The sequence below is a fragment of the Procambarus clarkii genome, chromosome 56 (genome assembly GCF_040958095.1).
Source record: "Procambarus clarkii isolate CNS0578487 chromosome 56, FALCON_Pclarkii_2.0, whole genome shotgun sequence".
NCBI classification, from domain to species: domain Eukaryota; kingdom Metazoa; phylum Arthropoda; class Malacostraca; order Decapoda; family Cambaridae; genus Procambarus; species Procambarus clarkii.
This window is the reverse complement of record NC_091205.1, coordinates 33,270,935-33,293,103: the sequence shown is the minus strand read 5'-3', so window position 1 is coordinate 33,293,103 and position 22,169 is coordinate 33,270,935. Positions and strand designations below refer to the sequence as shown.

The 22,169-nt window shown below is 38.6% G+C and overlaps 1 protein-coding gene across 1 annotated transcript; it reads right to left on the bottom strand.

The window, feature by feature from the left end:
* Positions 1-1,178: 1,178 nt before the first annotated feature.
* On the bottom strand, positions 1,179-20,411 carry LOC123770918 (splicing regulatory glutamine/lysine-rich protein 1). The gene is made up of 7 exons (XM_069306142.1): positions 20,357-20,411; positions 19,068-19,964; positions 16,868-16,960; positions 8,860-8,891; positions 8,140-8,268; positions 3,435-3,671; positions 1,179-1,202 (listed from the first exon to the last, which is right to left on the bottom strand). The coding sequence occupies exons 1-7, from the start codon at positions 20,409-20,411 to the stop codon at positions 1,179-1,181; spliced, it is 1,467 nt and encodes a 488-aa protein (XP_069162243.1).
* Positions 20,412-22,169: the final 1,758 nt, after the last annotated feature.

Here is a 22,169-nt window from a genome sequence, read left to right as displayed (position 1 = left end):
TGGATTTCTCGTTTGTACAAGCCAAGCGTACGTTTTATAATCACGTCCCTAAGGCGAAACCAAAAATTATTAACTCATTGGTGGTACCTTATGCGAGTGGACTTGAAAAATTGTCTCTGATTTTTAAGAAACTTAATATAAATTTGGTGTTCACTAATAGTACGATCAAATCCAATTTAATAAAAAACTCCACTGACACAGCATGTTGTGTGTATTCGATTCCCTGCAATGATTGTGATTCTGTGTACCTTGGACAAACAGGAAAGTCCTTACAATTGCGGTTGTCACAACATGCTTATAGTATTAGAACTGCCCAAACGTCTAATGCATTGTATCTACATACGAGTTTATGCGATCACAATATTAACTGGAATGGGGCAAAAAGCATTACCAATTGTGGGGATTTCGTGGAACGGAATTTGATTGAGTCTGCTCTAATCAGTCAGTGTCCAAATCTTCTTAATGTTAGTACTGGAATGTACAAACTTGATCCATTTTTAAGTTATAATATTGCACAACAGTTTAAGAAACAACTCTGATAGAGAGGCTTACAATGTCTCATTATAAGTGTATATTCATATATTGTGTGTTCATGAGGCTTTTCTTTAATCTTTCATCCTTATTCTCTGACCGCTTAATCTTCTTTGACCATTCTAAGCTAAGCTATACCTGTTTTTGGTTAATTACACCTGACCAACCCTAGGGATGGGTTGGTCAGGTGTCGGCCTAGATATCCTCCCCCTTCTCCCTTCTCCTTGGTCAGTCTGGTGTTGACAAAGGCTTTAACAAAGCCGAAACGTTCACCTCATTTCATATTTCTCTGTGGATTTTCCGCATATATATATATATATATATATATATATATATATATATATATATATATATATATATATATATATATATATATATATATATATATAAACAATATGGAAGGGAGTACCACCTCTAGCTGGAAGAAGGGGGACCCATAGCCTCGGAGGAAACCATGCATAACGCATTAGAGGGAATGTTTAGTTATATATATATATATATATATATATATATATATATATATATATATATATATATATATATATATATATATATATATATATATATATATATATATATATATATATATGTGTGTATATCACGAAAATAAACACGTGATTAAGAATGTGACAATGTCAGACAATGTCTTACATTGACAATGTCTTCACCTTCTGAAGATGTATTTAATATACGAAAGTACTTAAGGAAATTTCCTGTTTCATTTTTCCTCCGTGGTCTGACATTGTCATATATATATATATATATATATGTCGTACCTAGTAGCCAGAACTCACTTTTAAGCCTACAATGCAAGGCCCGATTTGCCTAATAAGCCAAGTTTTCATGAATTAATATATTTTCTCTAATTTTTTTCTTATGAAATAATAAAGCAACCCATATCATTATGTAAGAGGTCAATTTTTTTATTGGAGTTAAAATTAACGTAGATATATGACCGAACCTAACCAACCCTACCTAACCTAACCTAACCTATCTTTATAGGTTAGGTTTGGTTAGGTAGCCGAAAAAGTTCGGTTAGGTTAGGTTAGGTAGGTTAGGTAGTCGAAAAGCAATTAATTCATGAAAACTTGGCTTATTAGGCAAATCGGGCCTTGCCTAGTAGGCTCAGAAGTGAGTTCTGGCTACTAGGTACGACATATATATATATATATATATATATATATATATATATATATATATATATATATATATATATATATATATATATATATATATATATATATATATATATATATATATATATATATATATATATATATATATATATATATATATATATATATATATATATATATACATATATATATATATGTCGTACCTAGTAGCCAGAACGCACTTTTCAGCCTACTATGCAAGGCCCGATTTGCCTAATAAGCCAAGTTTTCATGAATTAATGTTTTTTCGACTACCTAACCTACCTAACCTAACCTAACCTAACTTTTTCTGCTACCTAACCCAACCTAACCTATAAAGATAGGTTAGGTTAGGTTAGGTAGGGTTGGTTAGGTTCGGTCATATATCTACGTCAATTTTAACTCCAATAAAAAAAATTACGTCATACATAATGAAATGGTTAGCTTTATCACTTCTAAAGAAAAAAATTAGAGAATATATATTAATTCAGGAAAACTTGGCTTATATATATATATATATATATATATATATATATATATATATATATATATATATATATATATATATATATATATATATATATATATATATATATATATATATGTCGTACCTAGTAGCCAGAACGCACTTCTCAGCCTACTATGCAAGGCCCGATTTGCCTAATAAGCCAATTTTTCATGAATTAATGTTTTTTCGACTACCTAACCTACCTAACCTAACCTAACCTAACTTTTTCGGCAACCTAGCCTAACCTAACCTATAGAGATAGGTTAGGTTAGGTTAGGTAGGGTTGGTTAGGTTTGGTCATATATCTACATTAATTTTAACTCCAATAAAAAAAATTTGACCTCATACATAATGAAATGTGTAGCTTTATCATTTCATAAGAAACAAAATTAGAGACAATATATTAATTCAGGAAAACTTGGCTTATTAGGCAAATCGGGCCTTGCATAGTAGGCTAAGAAGTGCGTTCTGGCTACTAGGTACGACATATATATATATATATATATATATATATATATATATATATATATATATATATATATATATATATATATATATATATATATATATATATATATATATATATATATATATATATGTCGTACCTAACAGCCAGAACACACTTCTCAGCCTACTATTCAAGGCCCGATTTGCCTAATAAGCCAAGTTTTCATGAATTAATGTTTTTTCGTCTACCTAACCTACCTAACCTAACCTAACCTAGCTTTTTTTGGCTACCTAACCTAACCTTACCTATAAATATAGGTTAGGTTAGGTTAGGTAGGGTTGGTTAGGTTCGGTCATATCTCTACGTTAATTTTAACTCCAATAAAAAAAAAATGACCTCATACATAGAGAAAAGGGTTGCTTTATCATTTCATAAGAAAAAAATTATAGTAAATATATTAATTCAGAAAAACTTGGCTTATTAGGCAAATATATATATATATATATATATATATATATATATATATATATATATATATATATATATATATATATATATATATATATATATATATATATATATATATATGACTATCTGCTCGTTAGTCAAGTTAGTGTATGATTGTCAGGTCGTTTTAAGTAAATACTTAACCTGATATTTTTCTTTAGTTAGGCCTGTCTGTAAATAGTTATTTGCAATTTGTCCATTATTAAACAGTGTTTTCAGTGAGCCACACAGTTCTTGGGTGTGTAACATTAGAATACAATTAAACTTGTGTTTGTTGGATACTTACTTTGACAGCAGATACAATCGTCTCCGGAGCAATGGTAGTAGGTGAGAGGTACACGACAGTCCGTCTTATGTGTACAGATGCCGGGACAGGCAGCGGTGTGAGGACAGGTCGGATGGTGTCTGGTGCAGCACCTGCAGCCCCGGCCACCACAGCCTCCAGACACCTCACGCTCCTCTCCCTTACACGCAGACTTGCACACTCCCAGGCTCTCCTCACACCGCTCAGACCGTCTACACTCTGTTCAATCGTCAAAACCTTTCAGATATCGAAATTTACAACAAAATGATCGAAAAATTTACTTTCATTTTATGCAATTATCATTGTGAAAATTATTAATTTTTATTAATTAGAATTGATCCTATAAACTAGCAACTTTTGAAGCAGAGTACAAGAGAGGTAAGCCTAATGCAGAATAAGCTAATACATGTATCCTGTGCATGATTAGGTGTCCCAGCAACCCAGATGCAAATACCCAGTAAACTATAAGAACATAAGGACATCAGAATAAATAACTGTAGAAGGCCTCTTGGCCCATAGGAGGCAGCTCCTATTTATACCGACCCAATCCCAATCATGTACATGTCAAACTCAGGCCTGGAACAATCAAGGGACCCAACTTCCACCACATAAGAACATATGAACAGATCCACAAGGGTCGTGCTGAGGGTTCGAAGATACTTCCTAGAGGATCCCAGACGCTCCTTAATCGACTGTATATCGCGATTAATCGACATGGTAAAAGAATTACAACCAGGAATGTAACTGCCCTCGCACGGGTCCTGCAGTCTCTCCGAGACACAAACCCGGTTTTTACAAAATTTTCTCCATGCACCAGGGCTCTGTCAACAAGAAGTTCTACCTCTTTGCCCTTCATTACACACAGAAATCCCAATAGCGTGATGCATCAAATGAACAAATCCACAAGGGCCGTGATGAAGGTTCGAACCTACGTCCGAGAGGATCCCAGACGGGTCTTAATCTGCTGTTCCATGACATGGTAAAGGAATTGCAACCGGGAGTGCAACTGGTCCCACACGGATCCTGCAGTCTCTCCGAGACACAAACCAGGGTTTTACACAATTCCCCAAGGCAAGGTTGGAACCCGCATCACGCTCCTTGTGGATATGTTAATTGATGCATCATGCTATTGTGATTTCTGTGTGTTATAAGAATAATGGTAACTACAGACAGCATATTGGCCCATACGAGGTAGCTCCTATTTATAACCGACCAATCCCACACATATACGTGTCCAACCCACGTGTGATACAATCAAGGGACCCCATTTCCACCACGTTACGTGGTAATTGGTTCCACAAGTCTACAACCCTGTTACCGAACCAGTATTTACTCAGTTCTTTCCTAAATCTAAACTTATCCAATTTATACCCATTGTTTCGTGTTCTGTCTTGTGTTGATACTTTTAATCAGCCCTTAATATCCCCTTTGTTATATCCATTCATCCACTTGTACACCTCTATCATGTCACCAGTAACTCTTCGCCTTTCCAGCGAATGTAATTTATTAAGCTTTGTCAATCTTTCTTCATGTGATAGGTTTCTAATATGCGGAATTAAGTTTGTCATCCTACGGTGGACGGGTTCTAGTGAATTTATATCCATTCTATAGTACGATGACTAAAACTGAACTGCATAATCTAAATGGGGCCTAACAAGAGCAAGATATAGCTGAAGAACAACACCAGGTGTCTTATAAGTAATGCTTCGAATAATACATCCAAGTGTCCAATTTGCCTTATTACGAACATTTGTGCATTGAATTTTTTATTTTAAATTCTTAATAGATTTTTTGGCTTTAAATTATTAATAGATTTTTTGGTTTTTAAATTCTAAATAGACCTAAAGGTAATTAGCTGATCGTTTGATGCAAATAATCTATCAACTATCTTGAAAATAGGTGCAACATTAGCAACCTTCCACGACTCTGGCACTCTGCCTGACTCTAATGATTTATTATATATATGGTAGACAATGGCTAGCAAAGCTCCTCTTTGCATTCCTTAAGCATCCTGGCAAACACTTCGTCAGGCCCTGGGGATTTGTTTGGCTTGAGTTTCACTATTTGTTTAATAACATCCTCCCTGGTAACTACTAAACTAGTCAACCTGTCCTCTTCCCCACCTACATAGACTTGTTTGGCTCAAGGTATAATGTTCAGTTCTTCTTTAGTAAATACCGAGATAAAATATTTATTTAAAATACTGCACATCTCTCTGTCATTATCAGTTATCTAACCTGTCTCAGTTTTTAATGGACCTGTCCTTTCTCTAATCTTTGTTCGATATAACTGAAAAACAAAACTTTAGGATTTGTCTTTGCTTGCCCTGCGAAGTGAACTTCATAGTTTCCTTTTGCCCTCCTTATCTCTTTTTTAACATTTCTAACAAGTTGGACGAATTCTTGTCCCAATCTGACTTCCTCATTCTTAATTCTTTTGTACCAAGCTCTCTTTCTACCTATAAGGTCCTTCAGGTCCTTTGTTATCCATTTTGGGTCATTATTATTCTATCTATTCAATTTGTATGGTAAACTACGTTCCTATGCTATGCTTAGAATATTTTTAAAATAAGCTAAATTTTCAATCCACATCGAAATCCCTTTTTACATCACCCATCGCTGGGTTTACGTCTCGCTCCAAGAACAACCCACACGCTTATGCCCAGGACGTTCCAATTATTTCACCCAAAACATTTCTTAGATAATTGAACTCTGCTTTTCGAAAATCTTGTACTTGCGCAGAATTACCATACACATTAACTGAACTTCTTTTGAACTACCAAGCTAACTACACATTGCTAACATTCACCTGCTTTTGAACAGCATTGCAAACATTCAGCTTCTTTGGAACTACCAGGCTAATTATACACTTAACCTTCTTTGGAACTACCAAGCCAGCTACACAGTATTAACATCTTTGGAACTATCTAGGTAGCTACACATTATTAACATACACCTTCTTTGAAACTACCATGCTAGCTACACATTATTAACATCTTTGGAACTACTAAGTTAACTACACATTTTAATATCTTTGAAACTTTCAGGCTAGCTACACATTAGTAACATCTTTGGAACTACCAACCAAGCTCCTCATTATTAACATCTTTGGATGTTAATAATGTGCAGCTTATAATAATAAAAAATAATAATAAAAAATAGTATTATATAACATTACATTATATATATTGTATAATATATATTGTATTATATATATTGTATTATATATTACATAATAATAAAAAACTACCAAGCTAGCTACACCTTGTTATTATCTTTCGAACTACCAAGCAAGCTACACATTATTAACATCTTTGGAGCTATCATGCTAGCTACACATTATTAACATCTTTGAAACTACCAAACTAACTACACATTATTAACATCTTTCGAACTTATTAACATCTTTAGAACTAGCTACGTATTATTAAGATCTTCGAAACTACCAAAGAAAGGTAAACATTATTAACATTTTTGGAAGTACCAAGTAAGCTACATATTTTGTACATCTTTGGAACTACCAAGCAAGTAAATTATTAACATCTTTGGAGATATCATGCTAGCTACACATTAATAATAGTGTGTAGCTTGCTTGGTAGTTCCAAAGATGTAGAAAATATGTAGCTTGCTTGGTACTTCCAAAGATGTTAATAATGTTTACTTTTCTTTGGTAGTTTCGAAGATCTTAATAATACGTAGCTAGTTCTAAAGATGTTAATAAGTTCCAAATATGTTAATAATGTGTAGTTAGTTTGGTAGTTTCTAAGATGTTAACCTTCAACTATACAACTACTATGATGATCAACCCACACATCAGGAAAGTGAAGCAACGACGACGTTTCGGTGATGATCGATGAAGATTAAGCTACCCAAGAGGTGGCACGGGCATGAATACCCCGTATGTGGTAGATTTATTTGGAGTGAATGTGATCTTTAGTAGTGAAAGGATATACTACGTGCTATGCTCCCATTTTGATAATCAGTCCTTACTATGTGGCAGCAATCGCGTGGGAGGACACTGCTTGACAGTGCTTATAAAGGTGTCCAACTGCTAGATACTTGAAAGAAGAGAGGAAGGAACAGGTAAATATAAGGTGAGAGTGAGGTTAGGAGCAGGTAGGAGAAAGGTAAGAATAAGATAAATGTAAGAAGAAGGTATGACAAGAATAATGTAAGAATAAGGTAAGAATATGATGAATGTATGAATATGATGGATGTATATGATCAATGACAAATTTGATGAGTGTAAGAAAAAAAGGTAAGAATTGGAGGGAAGGTAAGAATAATATAAGGAGTAGGAATGACCAACATGGGCAAAGCTACGTCAGATCGCGATTGTTAAGATGGTTAGAGCATATAAGTATGTACTGTGATTCAAATAGTTCTTTAGAATGAACTACCGAACGATGTGTAGTTCACCATCTTAGGATCTACACATCGATAACATACATATACTGACTTATAAATTACCAACTAGCCCAGATACACATCGTTGCTATATGATCAACTATTGCCAAGTTCATATTCCAATGTTTTAATTATTATTATTAATAGCGTTTCTTGCGGCTTGGTAATAAACACTAGATATTGTATTTATTGTAAAATACGAATAATATTTAATAATAATATGTTTATAATTGTGGCACATGAGGTGACAACTAATATACGATGAGCCAGTCAACACGTACTGTTATGATGGGCGGCACAACACCGACATTTGCTACCACTGCAGCCCTTCTTAATCTCTCGCTCTTCTCGGCCACACTTAGACTTGCAGGTTCCCTTCTGTTTCTTGCACTTTTTCTTGGTTTTGCACTCTGCAAGAATATATTTCAGTTATTGCAAACATTTGTCGTCCTATGAAGTCAACTTAAATTGCACTGACTTACCAGAGATTAGTGCACATCTCATGTACTCGTACTCAAGGAAAATCAACAGCATTTGCCAAAAAGTATGTTTAAGATGACAACGAATATGGTGTCATATTATAAATACAGTATTGCAATGATGCTTTAAAAGTTCTGTACATATCTATTGTACGACAGTAGTCATGTAGCAGTCGAGTAATATCTGCTTCAACATCAACAAGGCTTTACTAGTGATTATTCATTTGCTAAAGACTGATAGAACTGTAGTTCCATCCGTTCTTATTTTTCTAATTAACTTGCATCGTAGACACAAAGAGTTTCATATTTTATTTTAACAAATTGTTAATACAAGCAGACAAGAATGTTTCCGCATATTTTTAATAAAGTCGCATTATAATAAATATTTAATTTGCTTTAAACTTTAACTTAAAAATAATAAAAAAATATTGGCAAGCGAGCATTAATTAAGAGTTTAGTGTACAAATACAGAGACTTGCTGCACATAAGAACTAATTTGGCTACACAACCTGATCAACTGACTTCGCCGACAACATCATCAGTTTCATGCAACACTGAGCATAATTAAAGGACATAACAAACACAAATTCTACATGCACATATTACCCTTGCAATATTATAACATATATTGAATGCGCTATAAAAATATTGTTTGACAGACTGTATGTTGAAAGTTTTTGTATAATTAAACATAAAACAAATAAAATACTGTAAAAAGTGTAATGATATATAAAAAAATATCATATAATGTAAATCACTGGTGATGTGTTAAAAGAATAGAATGATGCAAACTGCCATCAGATGACAAATCAAGTCAGTTTGAGCTCGTCAGTTTGGCGTATCACATTAACTTAACATTTATACTCCACAAAAAGGTTGAAAAACACCAACTAATATAAAGTAATATCCATACTATAATGTTAAGGATGAAGAAAGCATGCGCAGTACACTCACTGGTCTTGTGCGGGGCACAGCATCTGCAGCTGGAGGAGCCCTCACAACCCTTCTTGACCTCACGTTCCCCTGCTGAGCACCGTTCATCACATCTGCCACCGTGTTTCTTGCACCTTCTCGTGATTTTACACCCTGTTAAAGCTTATTATTAATATATATATATATATATATATATATATATATATATATATATATATATATATATATATATATATATATATATATATATATATAACTGGAAACTCACCCCAGAAGTGACTCGAACCCATACTCCCAGAAGCAACGCAACTGGTATGTACAAGACGCCTTAATCCACTTGACCATCACGACCGGATATAATGAGGTGATAGCCGAGGCTATTTGAACCATCCCACCGCCGGCACTCGGATAGTAATCTTGGGAATAGCATTTTACCAAATCACCTCATTCTTTGGGGCACACGTGAGGAACACAAATGCGAACAAGCCTGAATGGTCCCCAGGACAATATGCAACTGAAAACTCACACCCCAGAAGTGACTCGAACCCATACTTCCAGAAGCAACGCAACTGGTATGTACAAGACGCCTTAATCCACTTGACCATCACGACCGGACATAATGAGGTGATAGCCGAGGCTATTTGAACCACCCCACCGCCGGCACTCGGATAGTAATCTTGGGCATAGCATTTTACCAAATCACCTCATTCTTTGGGGCACACGTGAGGAACACAAATGCGAACAAGCCTGAATGGTCCCCAGGACAATATGCAACTGAAAACTCACACCCCAGAAGTGACTCGAACCCATACTCCCAGAAGCCACGCAACTGGTATGTACAAGACGCCTTAATCCACTTGACCATCACGACCGGACAAAATGAGGTGATAGCCGAGGCTATTTGAACCACTCCACCGCCGGCACTCGGATAGTAATCTTGGGCATAGCATTTTACCAAATCACCTCATTCTTTGGGGCACACGTGAGGAACACAAATGCGAACAAGCCTGAATGGTCCCCAGGACAATATGCAACTGAAAACTCACACCCCAGAAGTGACTCGAACCCATACTTCCAGAAGCAACGCAACTGGTATGTACAAGACACCTTAATCCACTTGACCATCACGACCGGACATAATGAGGTGATAGCCGAGGCTATTTGAACCACCCCACCGCCGGCACTCGGATAGTAATCGTGGGCATAGCATTTTACCAAATCACCTCATTCTTTGGGGCACACGTGAGGAACACAAATGCGAACAAGCCTGAATGGTCCCCAGGACAATATGCAACTGAAAACTCACACCCCAGAAGTGACTCGAACCCATACTCCCAGAAGCCACGCAACTGGTATGTACAAGACGCCTTAATCCACTTGACCATCACGACCGGACAAAATGAGGTGATAGCCGAGGCTATTTGAACCACCCCACCGCGGCACTCGGATAGTAATCTTGGGCATAGCATTTTACCAAATCACCTCATTCTTTGGGGCACACGTGAGGAACACAAATGCGAACAAGCCTGAATGGTCCCCAGGACAATATGCAACTGAAAACTCACACCCCAGAAGTGACTCGAACCCATACTCCCAGAAGCAACGCAACTGGTATGTACAAGACGCCCTAATCCACTTGACCATCATGACCGGACATAATGAGGTGATAGCCGAGGCTATTTGAACCACTCCACCGCCGGCACTCGGATAGTAATCTTGGGCATAGCATTTTACCAAATCACCTCATTCTTTGGGGCACACGTGAGGAACACAAATGCGAACAAGCCTGAATGGTCCCCAGGACAATATGCAACTGAAAACTCACACCCCAGTAGTGACTCGAACCCATACTTCCAGAAGCAACGCAACTGGTATGTACAAGACACCTTAATCCACTTGACCATCACGACCGGACATAATGAGGTGATAGCCGAGGCTATTTGAACCACCCCACCGCCGGCACTCGGATAGTAATCGTGGGCATAGCATTTTACCAAATCACCTCATTCTTTGGGGCACACGTGAGGAACACAAATGCGAACAAGCCTGAATGGTCCCCAGGACAATATGCAACTGAAAACTCACACCCCAGAAGTGACTCGAACCCATACTCCCAGAAGCCACGCAACTGGTATGTACAAGACGCCTTAATCCACTTGACCATCACGACCGGACAAAATGAGGTGATAGCCGAGGCTATTTGAACCACCCCACCGCGGCACTCGGATAGTAATCTTGGGCATAGCATTTTACCAAATCACCTCATTCTTTGGGGCACACGTGAGGAACACAAATGCGAACAAGCCTGAATGGTCCCCAGGACAATATGCAACTGAAAACTCACACCCCAGAAGTGACTCGAACCCATACTCCCAGAAGCAACGCAACTGGTATGTACAAGACGCCTTAATCCACTTGACCATCACGACCGGACATAATGAGGTGATAGCCGAGGCTATTTGAACCACCCCACCGCCGGCACTCGGATAGTAATATTGGGCATAGCATTTTACCAAATCACCTCATTCTTTGGGGCACACGTGAGGAACACACATGCGAACAAGCCTGAATGGTCCCCAGGACAATATGCAACTGAAAACTCACTTCCCAGAAGTGACTCGAACCCATACTCCCAGAAGCAATGCAACTGGTATGTACAAGACGCCCTAATCCACTTGACCATCATGACCGGACATAATGAGGTGATAGCCGAGGCTATTTGAACCACCCCACCGCCGGCACTCGGATAGTAATCTTGGGCATAGCATTTTACCAAATCACCTCATTCTTTGGGGCACACGTGAGGAACACAAATGCGAACAAGCCTGGATGGTCCCCAGGACAATATGCAACTGAAAACTCACACCCCAGAAGTGACTCGAACCCATACTCCCAGAAGCAACGCAACTGGTATGTACAAGACGCCTTAATCCACTTGACCATCACGACCGGACATAATGAGGTGATAGCCGAGGCTATTTGAACCACCCCACCGCCGGCACTCGGATAGTAATCGTGGGCATAGCATTTTACCAAATCACCTCATTCTTTGGGGCACACGTGAGGAACACAAATGCGAACAAGCCTGAATGGTCCCCAGGACAATATGCAACTGAAAACTCACACCCCAGAAGTGACTCGAACCCATACTCCCAGAAGCCACGCAACTGGTATGTACAAGACGCCTTAATCCACTTGACCATCACGACCGGACAAAATGAGGTGATAGCCGAGGCTATTTGAACCACCCCACCGCGGCACTCGGATAGTAATCTTGGGCATAGCATTTTACCAAATCACCTCATTCTTTGGGGCACACGTGAGGAACACAAATGCGAACAAGCCTGAATGGTCCCCAGGACAATATGCAACTGAAAACTCACACCCCAGAAGTGACTCGAACCCATACTCCCAGAAGCAACGCAACTGGTATGTACAAGACGCCTTAATCCACTTGACCATCACGACCGGACATAATGAGGTGATAGCCGAGGCTATTTGAACCACCCCACCGCCGGCACTCGGATAGTAATATTGGGCATAGCATTTTACCAAATCACCTCATTCTTTGGGGCACACGTGAGGAACACACATGCGAACAAGCCTGAATGGTCCCCAGGACAATATGCAACTGAAAACTCACTTCCCAGAAGTGACTCGAACCCATACTCCCAGAAGCAATGCAACTGGTATGTACAAGACGCCCTAATCCACTTGACCATCATGACCGGACATAATGAGGTGATAGCCGAGGCTATTTGAACCACCCCACCGCCGGCACTCGGATAGTAATCTTGGGCATAGCATTTTACCAAATCACCTCATTCTTTGGGGCACACGTGAGGAACACAAATGCGAACAAGCCTGGATGGTCCCCAGGACAATATGCAACTGAAAACTCACACCCCAGAAGTGACTCGAACCCATACTCCCAGAAGCAACGCAACTGGTATGTACAAGACGCCTTAATCCACTTGACCATCACGACCGGACATAATGAGGTGATAGCCGAGGCTATTTGAACCACCCCACCGCCGGCACTCGGATAGTAATCTTGGGCATAGCATTTTACCAAATCACATCATTCTTTAGGGCACACGTGAGGAACACAAATGCGAACAAGCCTGAATGGTCCCCAGGACAATATGCAACTGAAAACTCACACCCCAGAAGTGACTCGAACCCATACTCCCAGAAGCAACGCAAGTGCCGGCGGTGGGGTTTTTTCCATCTTGCTGCTTTAAGTCTTTGTTGGTGAGTCAGAGTTGCTTGAGGAAGTTGAGTGGAACTAGCTCTTGAAGCAAATAGATTTGCTAACCTTTCTGCTTCATGTTCTGGATGAACATAATGCGGAGGAGCATAAGGCGATTTTCCTTTGGCCTTGTTGATCTGCCTCTAGATGTCACCCAAGGATGTATGCTGATTTAGCTTGGCACACCACTCGAGCCAATTCCCCTCTCTGATTTTTGCTGTTTCTTCGTGCACATGATCTCGGACAGCTCTAAGAAGTCCCAGATTAGCTTCGGTTCTATCTCTTCTAAAATTCTTTCGTGCACCATTTAGTCTGTTATGTAGTTCTTTGATCCTGTCACAGTAATACCAATGGTCCTTACGTTGTTGGGTAATTGTTTTCCTCTTGGAGATGGCGTAATTTGCTGCTCTATGCATTGCATTTACTAAATCTTTTTCCACTTCTTCGGTGTTGTCAGGAGGAGTGTAGTTTTGGTGCCAAGTTTCGAGAGATTCCTGAAACTTCGTCCAATCTGCTTTGATAAAGTCCCATCCGGGCTCGGGAGCTGGAGGTCTGGGAGGTAGTGCTATATATTAATAACTGTTTTTGTAGCAAAGTGGTCACTGGTCAGAACATGATCAACTGACAAATGACACAACTCATAAATACTGGTAGTAACAAACGTGAGAGCCAGCTTTCCCCCACCAGTGTGGGTTGGTTCCGTCGAATTAAGCAACCTGATTTCAGGCACTTCATAAAAAAGGTGTTCAATATGTCTTCCGTTGGCGTCGGTTCTTGGTGAATCAAGTAGTAATTCACTATGAGCGTTGAAGTCGCCAGAGATGATAGTAGGTGTAGTGACTGCTATTTCAAAGATTGCTGAGAGATCCATGTCGTGTTCTCTATGGCTCCTGTATACATTGAAGATGGACAGCATTGAGTTCCTCATAGTGAATTAACTCCCATAATTTCGACGTTCTCGCCACATTTAGGCAGGTCTGTGACTGCCGTGGCATTGATATGATTTCTTACTTGAATTGAATTGCCTCTGGTGTGACCTTGTGCCATAGGGCAGTGGAAACCTTGATAACCTAGGATATTGATATTTCTTTCAGTCCTGGTGAGTGTTTCTTGAAGTAGAACAATACCAGTGTTGTCCTTGAAAAGCACTGCTCTGAGTGTTTTCGCTTTGTTTTTGAATCCTTGAATATTCCATTGCATAATCTTGAGATTGTTCATTATTCCGTTATAGTGGAATCATTGAGTCCATGTTAGTTTTTACAGTGCTGATTTTCCCGACTTTTTTCTTGGTGGGTGAGGAGACTCTTAGTTGGGTTGGAGCGTCACAATGTGGTCATGGTAACACACAACAGTCACAATGTGGTCATGGTAACACACAACAGTCACAATGTGGTCATGGTAACACACAACACAGTCACAATGTGGTCATGGTAACACACAACAGTCACAATGTGGTCATGGTAACACACACAACACAGTCACAATGTGGTCATGGTAACACACAACAGTCACAATGTGGTCATGGTAACACACAACAGTCACAATGTGGTCATGGTAACACACAACAGTCACAATGTGGTCATGGTAACACACAACACGGTCACAATGTGGTCATGGTAACACACAACAGTCACAATGTGGTCATGGTAACACACAACAGTCACAATGTGGTCATGGTAACACACAACAGTCACAATGTGGTCATGGTAACACACAACAGTCACAATGTGGTCATGGTAACACACAACACAGTCACAATGTGGTCATGGTAACACACAACACAGTCACAATGTGGTCATGGTAACACACAACAGTCACAATGTGGTCATGGTAACACACAACACAGTCACAATGTGGTCATGGTAACACACAACAGTCACAATGTGGTCATGGTAACACACAACAGTCACAATGTGGTCATAGTAACACACAACAGTCACAATGTGGTCATGGTAACACACAACAGTCACAATGTGGTCATGGTAACACACAACAGTCACAATGTGGTCATAGTAACACACAACAGTCACAATGTGGTCATGGTAACACACAACAGTCACAATGTGGTCATGGTAACACACAACAGTCACAATGTGGTCATGGTAACACACAACACAGTCACAATGTGGTCATGGTAACACACAACAGTCACAATGTGGTCATGGTAACACACAACACAGTCACAATGTGGTCATGGTAACACACAACACAGTCACAATGTGGTCATGGTAACACACAACAGTCACAATGTGCTCATGGTAACACACAACACAGTCACAATGTGGTCATGGTAACACACAACAGTCACAATGTGGTCATGGTAACACACAACAGTCACAATGTGGTCATGGTAACACACAACAGTCACAATGTGGTCATGGTAACACACAACAGTCACAATGTGGTCATGGTAACACACAACAGTCACAATGTGGTCATGGTAACACACAACAGTCACAATGTGGTCATGGTAACACACAACAGTCACAATGTGGTACTGGTAACACACAACAGTCACAATGTGGTCATGGTAACACACAACAGTCACAATGTGGTCCTGGTAACACACAACAGTCACAATGTGGTCATGGTAACACACAACAGTCACAATGTGGTCATGGTAACACACAACAGTCACAATGTGGTCATAGTAACACACAACACAGTCACAATGTGGTCATAGTAACACACAACAGTCACAATGTGGTCATAGTAACACACAACAGTCACAATGTGGTCATGGTAACACACAACACAGTCACAATGTGGTCATGGTAACACACAACACAGTCACAATGTGGTCATGGTAACACACACAACACAGTCACAATGTGGTCATAGTAACACACAACAGTCACAATGTGGTCATGGTAACACACAACACAGTCACAATGTGGTCATGGTAACACACAACACAGTCACAATGTGGTCATAATAACACACAACAGTCACAATGTGGTCATGGTAACACACAACACAGTCACAATGTGGTCATAGTAACACACAACAGTCACAATGTGGTCATGGTAAAACACAACACAGTCACATTGTGGTCATGGTAACACACAACAGTCACAATGTGGTCATGGTAACACACAACACAGTCACAATGTGGTCATGGTAACACACACAACACAGTCACAATGTGGTCATAGTAACACACAACAGTCACAATGTGGTCATAGTAACACACAACAGTCACAATGTGGTCATGGTAACACACAACACAGTCACAATGTGGTCATGGTAACACACAACAGTCACAATGTGGTCATGGTAATGCTCGTTACGAGTCACAGTAACGTTGTCAGGGTGAAATGGACATATAAACAAGGAGATACTTACTTCTTTTGTCATCGACAAGTCCATATGACTTCACATTCTGTCTAAAACGATGTCCTTCACCCAAGGTTGGTCTTCCCAGAGTGTCCTTGGAAGCTGGAGACAAAACCTCGGTTATTATATAATCTCAGAATATAAAAGTTATTCTACACCTTTAACTATGCCAGTGTTTTTGTCTACTTCCAATGTTTTCGTCGTAAATTTCAACCCCCAGGCTTTACACATTGTAATACTTTTGTACACAATATATACAACTGTATTTTCAGCAAGATATTAGCCAGCCAATATGACTTGTACGATCCAAACTGAGAAAGCCGATAAAACAGGCAAGCTGAGCACCATGGAGGGAGCAATTACATCAATGGAAACCTTACCACAGCCTAGTACCAAGTTGAGGGACGGAATTATTAGAACAAAGCACTAAGCCATTAAGACTATATAACACTGGGAATGGATCAGGATAAATATTTGGGATGGGGCGAGGGAGGGGAAGGAATGGTGCCCAACCACTTAGACGGTCGGGGACTGAAACCTCCATGAAGTGAGATCGTCGCTCTATCGTCCAGTCTAAGTGGTTGGGTAGTACCAAGCAGAGAAAACCAACTTGTATTGGTTAAATAGTCTCTGGCCAGTCTGCTTTCCTTTAAAACGGGATAATATTATATATCTGGATGAACGAGGATGCAGGGCTGTGACACAAACATATGTCCATCTTGGTTCACACCCACATCCCCCTATGGTTAACTTGTATCTAAGTATCTCTATGTTAAGCCTTTAAGTCTCTTTCCGTTAAACGCCTAAGTATTTCTCCAATAAGCCTTTATGTCTCTTGCAATCCCTTATAATTTTGGATGCATTATATATGCCTTAAAATAATGACATCAAACATTGTATTTATCAATACAAAATAGAATACGAAATAATGGCTAAAATTGGATAAGTTTGGATTGTTGATTTCTGGGAACAAATTATTGGGATAGATGGATTGTTTCAAGTATAAGTTATACAAACATATCAATAAGTTTGGAATGATATAAATAGCTGCCTCGTGTAGGACCACGGGCCTTCTGCAGTTTCATTTATTTTTATCTTGATAGTTTTTGAAACACTACTGATCTTGACCATAAATATGTTGGACAAAGAAATTTGTCAAAAACACAAAAATAATCAAGTATAATATTTTTTTTTCGTTTTAGATCTAATTTTAACCTATTGACGAGTAGCTGTTGATCCTATTAATCACTTGTCACTACTGTGATATTAATTTTTTTTTTAAATATTACATTTCAAGACTTAAGGTCACGCCTTTTTCTTTCGAATCTACACAAAGAGCTTCTAGTAGGAGAAGATACCAACGCTGGTTCTTTAAAAGTGTTTAGGACAGGTATTCCCTTCCGTGAAGGGAACATAAAATTTCTTTAACACAGGTGAGGCCATTCAAGTTTATAGTATTAAGTCAACAGCCTATGTTGGCTCATTTAAATTTTTTACTGCACTTGAATGGAGAATAAATCCTATCATATATTAAATTTTTAATAAACTTGTGTCGAAGCTGAGGCTTAAGCTTCAAGATAGCATTTTTAATACATTGCATGTCATTGAATTACAGAATGATCACGAAATACAAAGCTCTTTCGGGAATTGATAGTTAGCCCCCATAACATGGGTGTGCCACGAACCGGAGGACACTTGCAAACTAAATATTCGAATAAGCCACAAGAACTATAATTAACTTTTTTTTATCAAAGTAGTCAAACAAAAGGAATAAATTGAGGAGTGAAATAGTGGAGGCAAACTTTTAACTCGGACTCAAATGTAGATACGACTTAAGCCAATATATCCGGGTACACGTATATAATGATATTGAAGGTTAAAAGGCTGAAGGATGAAGCTCAGCTCCATGTGCACATTAAGCTTCATCTAGGGAAGTAAGCACACATCCCCACATCAAAATAGCAGGTCACCAGAGGGAAATCCAGAGTTTGCGTTATGACAACATGTTGAGGGTGTGATAATGAACGCTCACATTTTAAGCGAAGAGACCATAAGCTGCTCAAGATCTGAACAGTTGGTAAAAGGTTAACAAGTGTTTGTGTTTATTAGATATGTTTTATGTGTGCTTACTTCACCGTAGTATTTCTTGGCATGCGGTCTGTCACTATTCCTCCCTCTGTTGGTTCTAGTTAACCAGACCCACACCTACCTTTCCTCCTTCCATCGCTCAGGATCTTCTTCCGTAGGTTCACTTTGTTCATGTCTTGATCCTTTCTTCTTCCTTTAGCCTTTTTCTTTGCATATTTTCTTTTCTGTTTCTTGATTTTCACATTTCCTTTAATTTGTTTATTTTTACTACGTTCTCTCTTACCTTTAGTATTTTCCATTTGTATTTTTCCTTTGATTCCCTTAACTTTCTTCGGTCTTGTGCCACGTTTGTTGTCTTCCATTCCTTTGTTTTTCTTCAATTTGTTTAGCATTTTGAGACGTTTACTCTCATTCATTCGCCTGTTTTCCTTATCTTTATTTGGTTTTCTTTGCCGCATTGTCTTTCCTTTGTTTTTGTGCATTTGTTTACGTATACCATTTATTTGTTTACGTTTCCGTTTAATCTTTGAATTTGCTTTATGTCCTTTCCTTCTTTCTTTTTGTGTGTTGCTTGTTTTCTTTTTCATTAATTTGTTCATATTTTTCACATGTTTTTTGCGATATTTGCTCTTCTCAATGTTTTTGTTTAGCTTATTTGTGTTTTGTTTCCGTAGATGTTTAATACTTGGCTTAAGTTGTCCCACTTTTCCTTGTCCTCTGCGACGCTGTGTCATTTCTTTTCCTCCAGGTTTGTGGTTTCTACCTCGTGTTCTACGACGGTCAGCTCCGGTTATCTTACCACCTCCCACAATGTTCTTCTTTCTTCCATTCCTCTTGCTCTCTTGATTTTCCTTGCCCTTTTTCTTCTCATTTCTGTTATGACGTATTTTCTTGTTAGTTTTCTTGTGTGTTTTATTGTGTTCTCTTGGTTCTCTTGCGGAGTTGTCGTCGCCTCTGGAACGTTTGTTGAGACCTTCCCTTCTCTCCCGCTGAAGCCTTCTTGACCCAAGGTCCTCCACTGTGAAAAACACCAGTCAAATGTTCAACAGTAAAATGCCTAACTTAATATCATACATAAATTATTTACATTTAAGTTGAACAAAATATTCGGAAATGTTATCAGACATTACACATAACTTCTTGAAAAAAATAAATATCCTTAACTGAGAATGTGAAGAGATGAACATTAACTCATTAAAATTAATAGTCATACATTAATAAAGTTTATTCACAAACATTTGCACATACACAACAAGTACAAGTGACCTTCACAGAGATTACATACTCTTAACTGTCCATCTGGGTGTTTCAGTAATTCTTTAATATTACGTATCGAGGATGGTACACTGTATATTAACTAAGTTAGTACAGTACTCTGTTGTGTCATTGACTGAGGGATGCATTACAAACCTAAAAGGCTTCCTGATAATAACCATGAGAAGTCAAGTGTGCCATACTGATTCATACTGTTGGTGTATACTGACACAAGCATCAGATGTAAAGCTCAAGCTGCTGCCAAGAGGAATACACGCAGGTGGTCAGGCGGATCATTCTCATGTATTTTGTTATAATAAAGTGGTCTCAAACGCTTCTTAAAGAACTGCAACAGGATCGATGGATATCATATGGGAAACAAATATCATTTTTATGTTCCAAGAATAAGATTGATCCAAAGCAGAAATCTCACGTAAATAAAAGATTGTATATTGAAGAATCGAGTAGCATAAATATTACATTTTACTTCATTCTAATTAAAGGATTTTGTGTTAACTGTTATTATTAATATGAATTGCTGAAATGGACTGTTATAAGAGTTACCATTACACTTCAACATTTCAAATAAGGAACTCAAGAATTTTCAGCTTTAAGTATCACCGTAGACAACTATAATATTTGCTTAATTTAATACATCCCATTTAGCACTTTTGGATGAAGAATAAGGTATTTTTTTAAAGTGAACTGGGTTGTTAGAGTGGTATATGGTCATTGGAACGTGATCAGGTCCTGTGAGAGATCCAGGTGATATGTAGTGATGAAGATGATTACCTAGTCTTTTCGTAAAGCTAAAATCAGGCCTAACAGATCCAGTGGGTGAATATATCGGTATAAAATCTGGTAAAAAAATTAATTAAATTGTTAGGGAGATTAATGCTTTGGTGCATTATATGATGTTGAGCGTTGAGGCCTGCTATTAGAGTGACAGGTTATATCTTGAAATGATTTCGGGGCATTTTAGTGTCCCCGCGGCCCGGTCCTCGACCAGGCCTCCACCCCCAGGAAGCAGCCCGTGACAGCTGACTAACACCAAGGTACCTATTTTACTGCTAGGTAACAGGGGCATAGGGTGAAAGAAACTCTGCCCATTGTTTCTCGCCGGCGCCTGGGATCGAACCCAGGACCACAGGATCACAAGTCCAGCGTGCTGTCCGCTCGGCCGACGGTGGGAGAGTATATTTTGTGTAAAATGTTAATTTTTATGTAAATGGTTCTTCTTATGTATGTATATTGTTGGTCATGAAGTCTTTGTGATGCCAAAGGTATCTGTAATGTTCGAGTTTATTGTTGGGCTTATTTAGAAATTGCAATGCCCACATGTGCCTCTCCACGTGAATGGTGAGTATTGTAGCCATATTGTCTGATCGTCGGTGAGTTTTTAATGTATTTGCTGGTTAAAAGTAGAACGTCCAGTCTCTCGATCTAAATTGAGCCACCAGGTGTCGAATGTTAAAGTATGTTCTAACATTAAGATGTGTTGCGTCTAAGAATACAGATGACATTTGTATACGTAGATCTGAGCTCATGGACAACGTCAGAAATCTTATCAGCCTACAACACCATCGATTTTTTTACCATAATCAGAATTTCTTTTGAAATATATTATTTAGATATTAAAACTACGATAATAAAATTTAACCAAAGAACCCTAACATAAGAAGGATATGCTGTTTACATTCCGTTAATGTATTCACGTGGAACATCGGTGTTGCTATTAAAAACTTCGTCTATTGTGGTAACTATTATGTTTTGAGAAAGTCAATAGGAGCCATGAAAAGGATTCGAACCCGAATACTTGGTACTCCCAAGCACACGCCCTAGGCCACTACACCACGATATGGCCAAAACTAATGCAACTTGGGATTGAACTGAATCCTCTAGAGGTCCAGTGGATTCCATTGAAGGCCAATCAGTTGTTTTAAACCTTGTCCTCATTCACTCTGGCTGT

Bases quoted from the DNA above. Each gene is read 5' to 3' on its own strand.
- LOC123770918 (XM_069306142.1), bottom strand. From the start codon at position 20,411: ATGAATCAGTATGGCACACTTGACTTCTCATGGTTATTATCAGGAAGC. The intron at 19,965-20,356 runs GTTTGTAATGCA...TGTTTTTCACAG, and splicing joins ATTATCAGGAAGCCTTTTAG to TGGAGGACCTTGGGTCAAGA. The intron at 16,961-19,067 runs GTAGGTGTGGGT...TTTTGTCTCCAG, and splicing joins GAGCGATGGAAGGAGGAAAG to CTTCCAAGGACACTCTGGGA.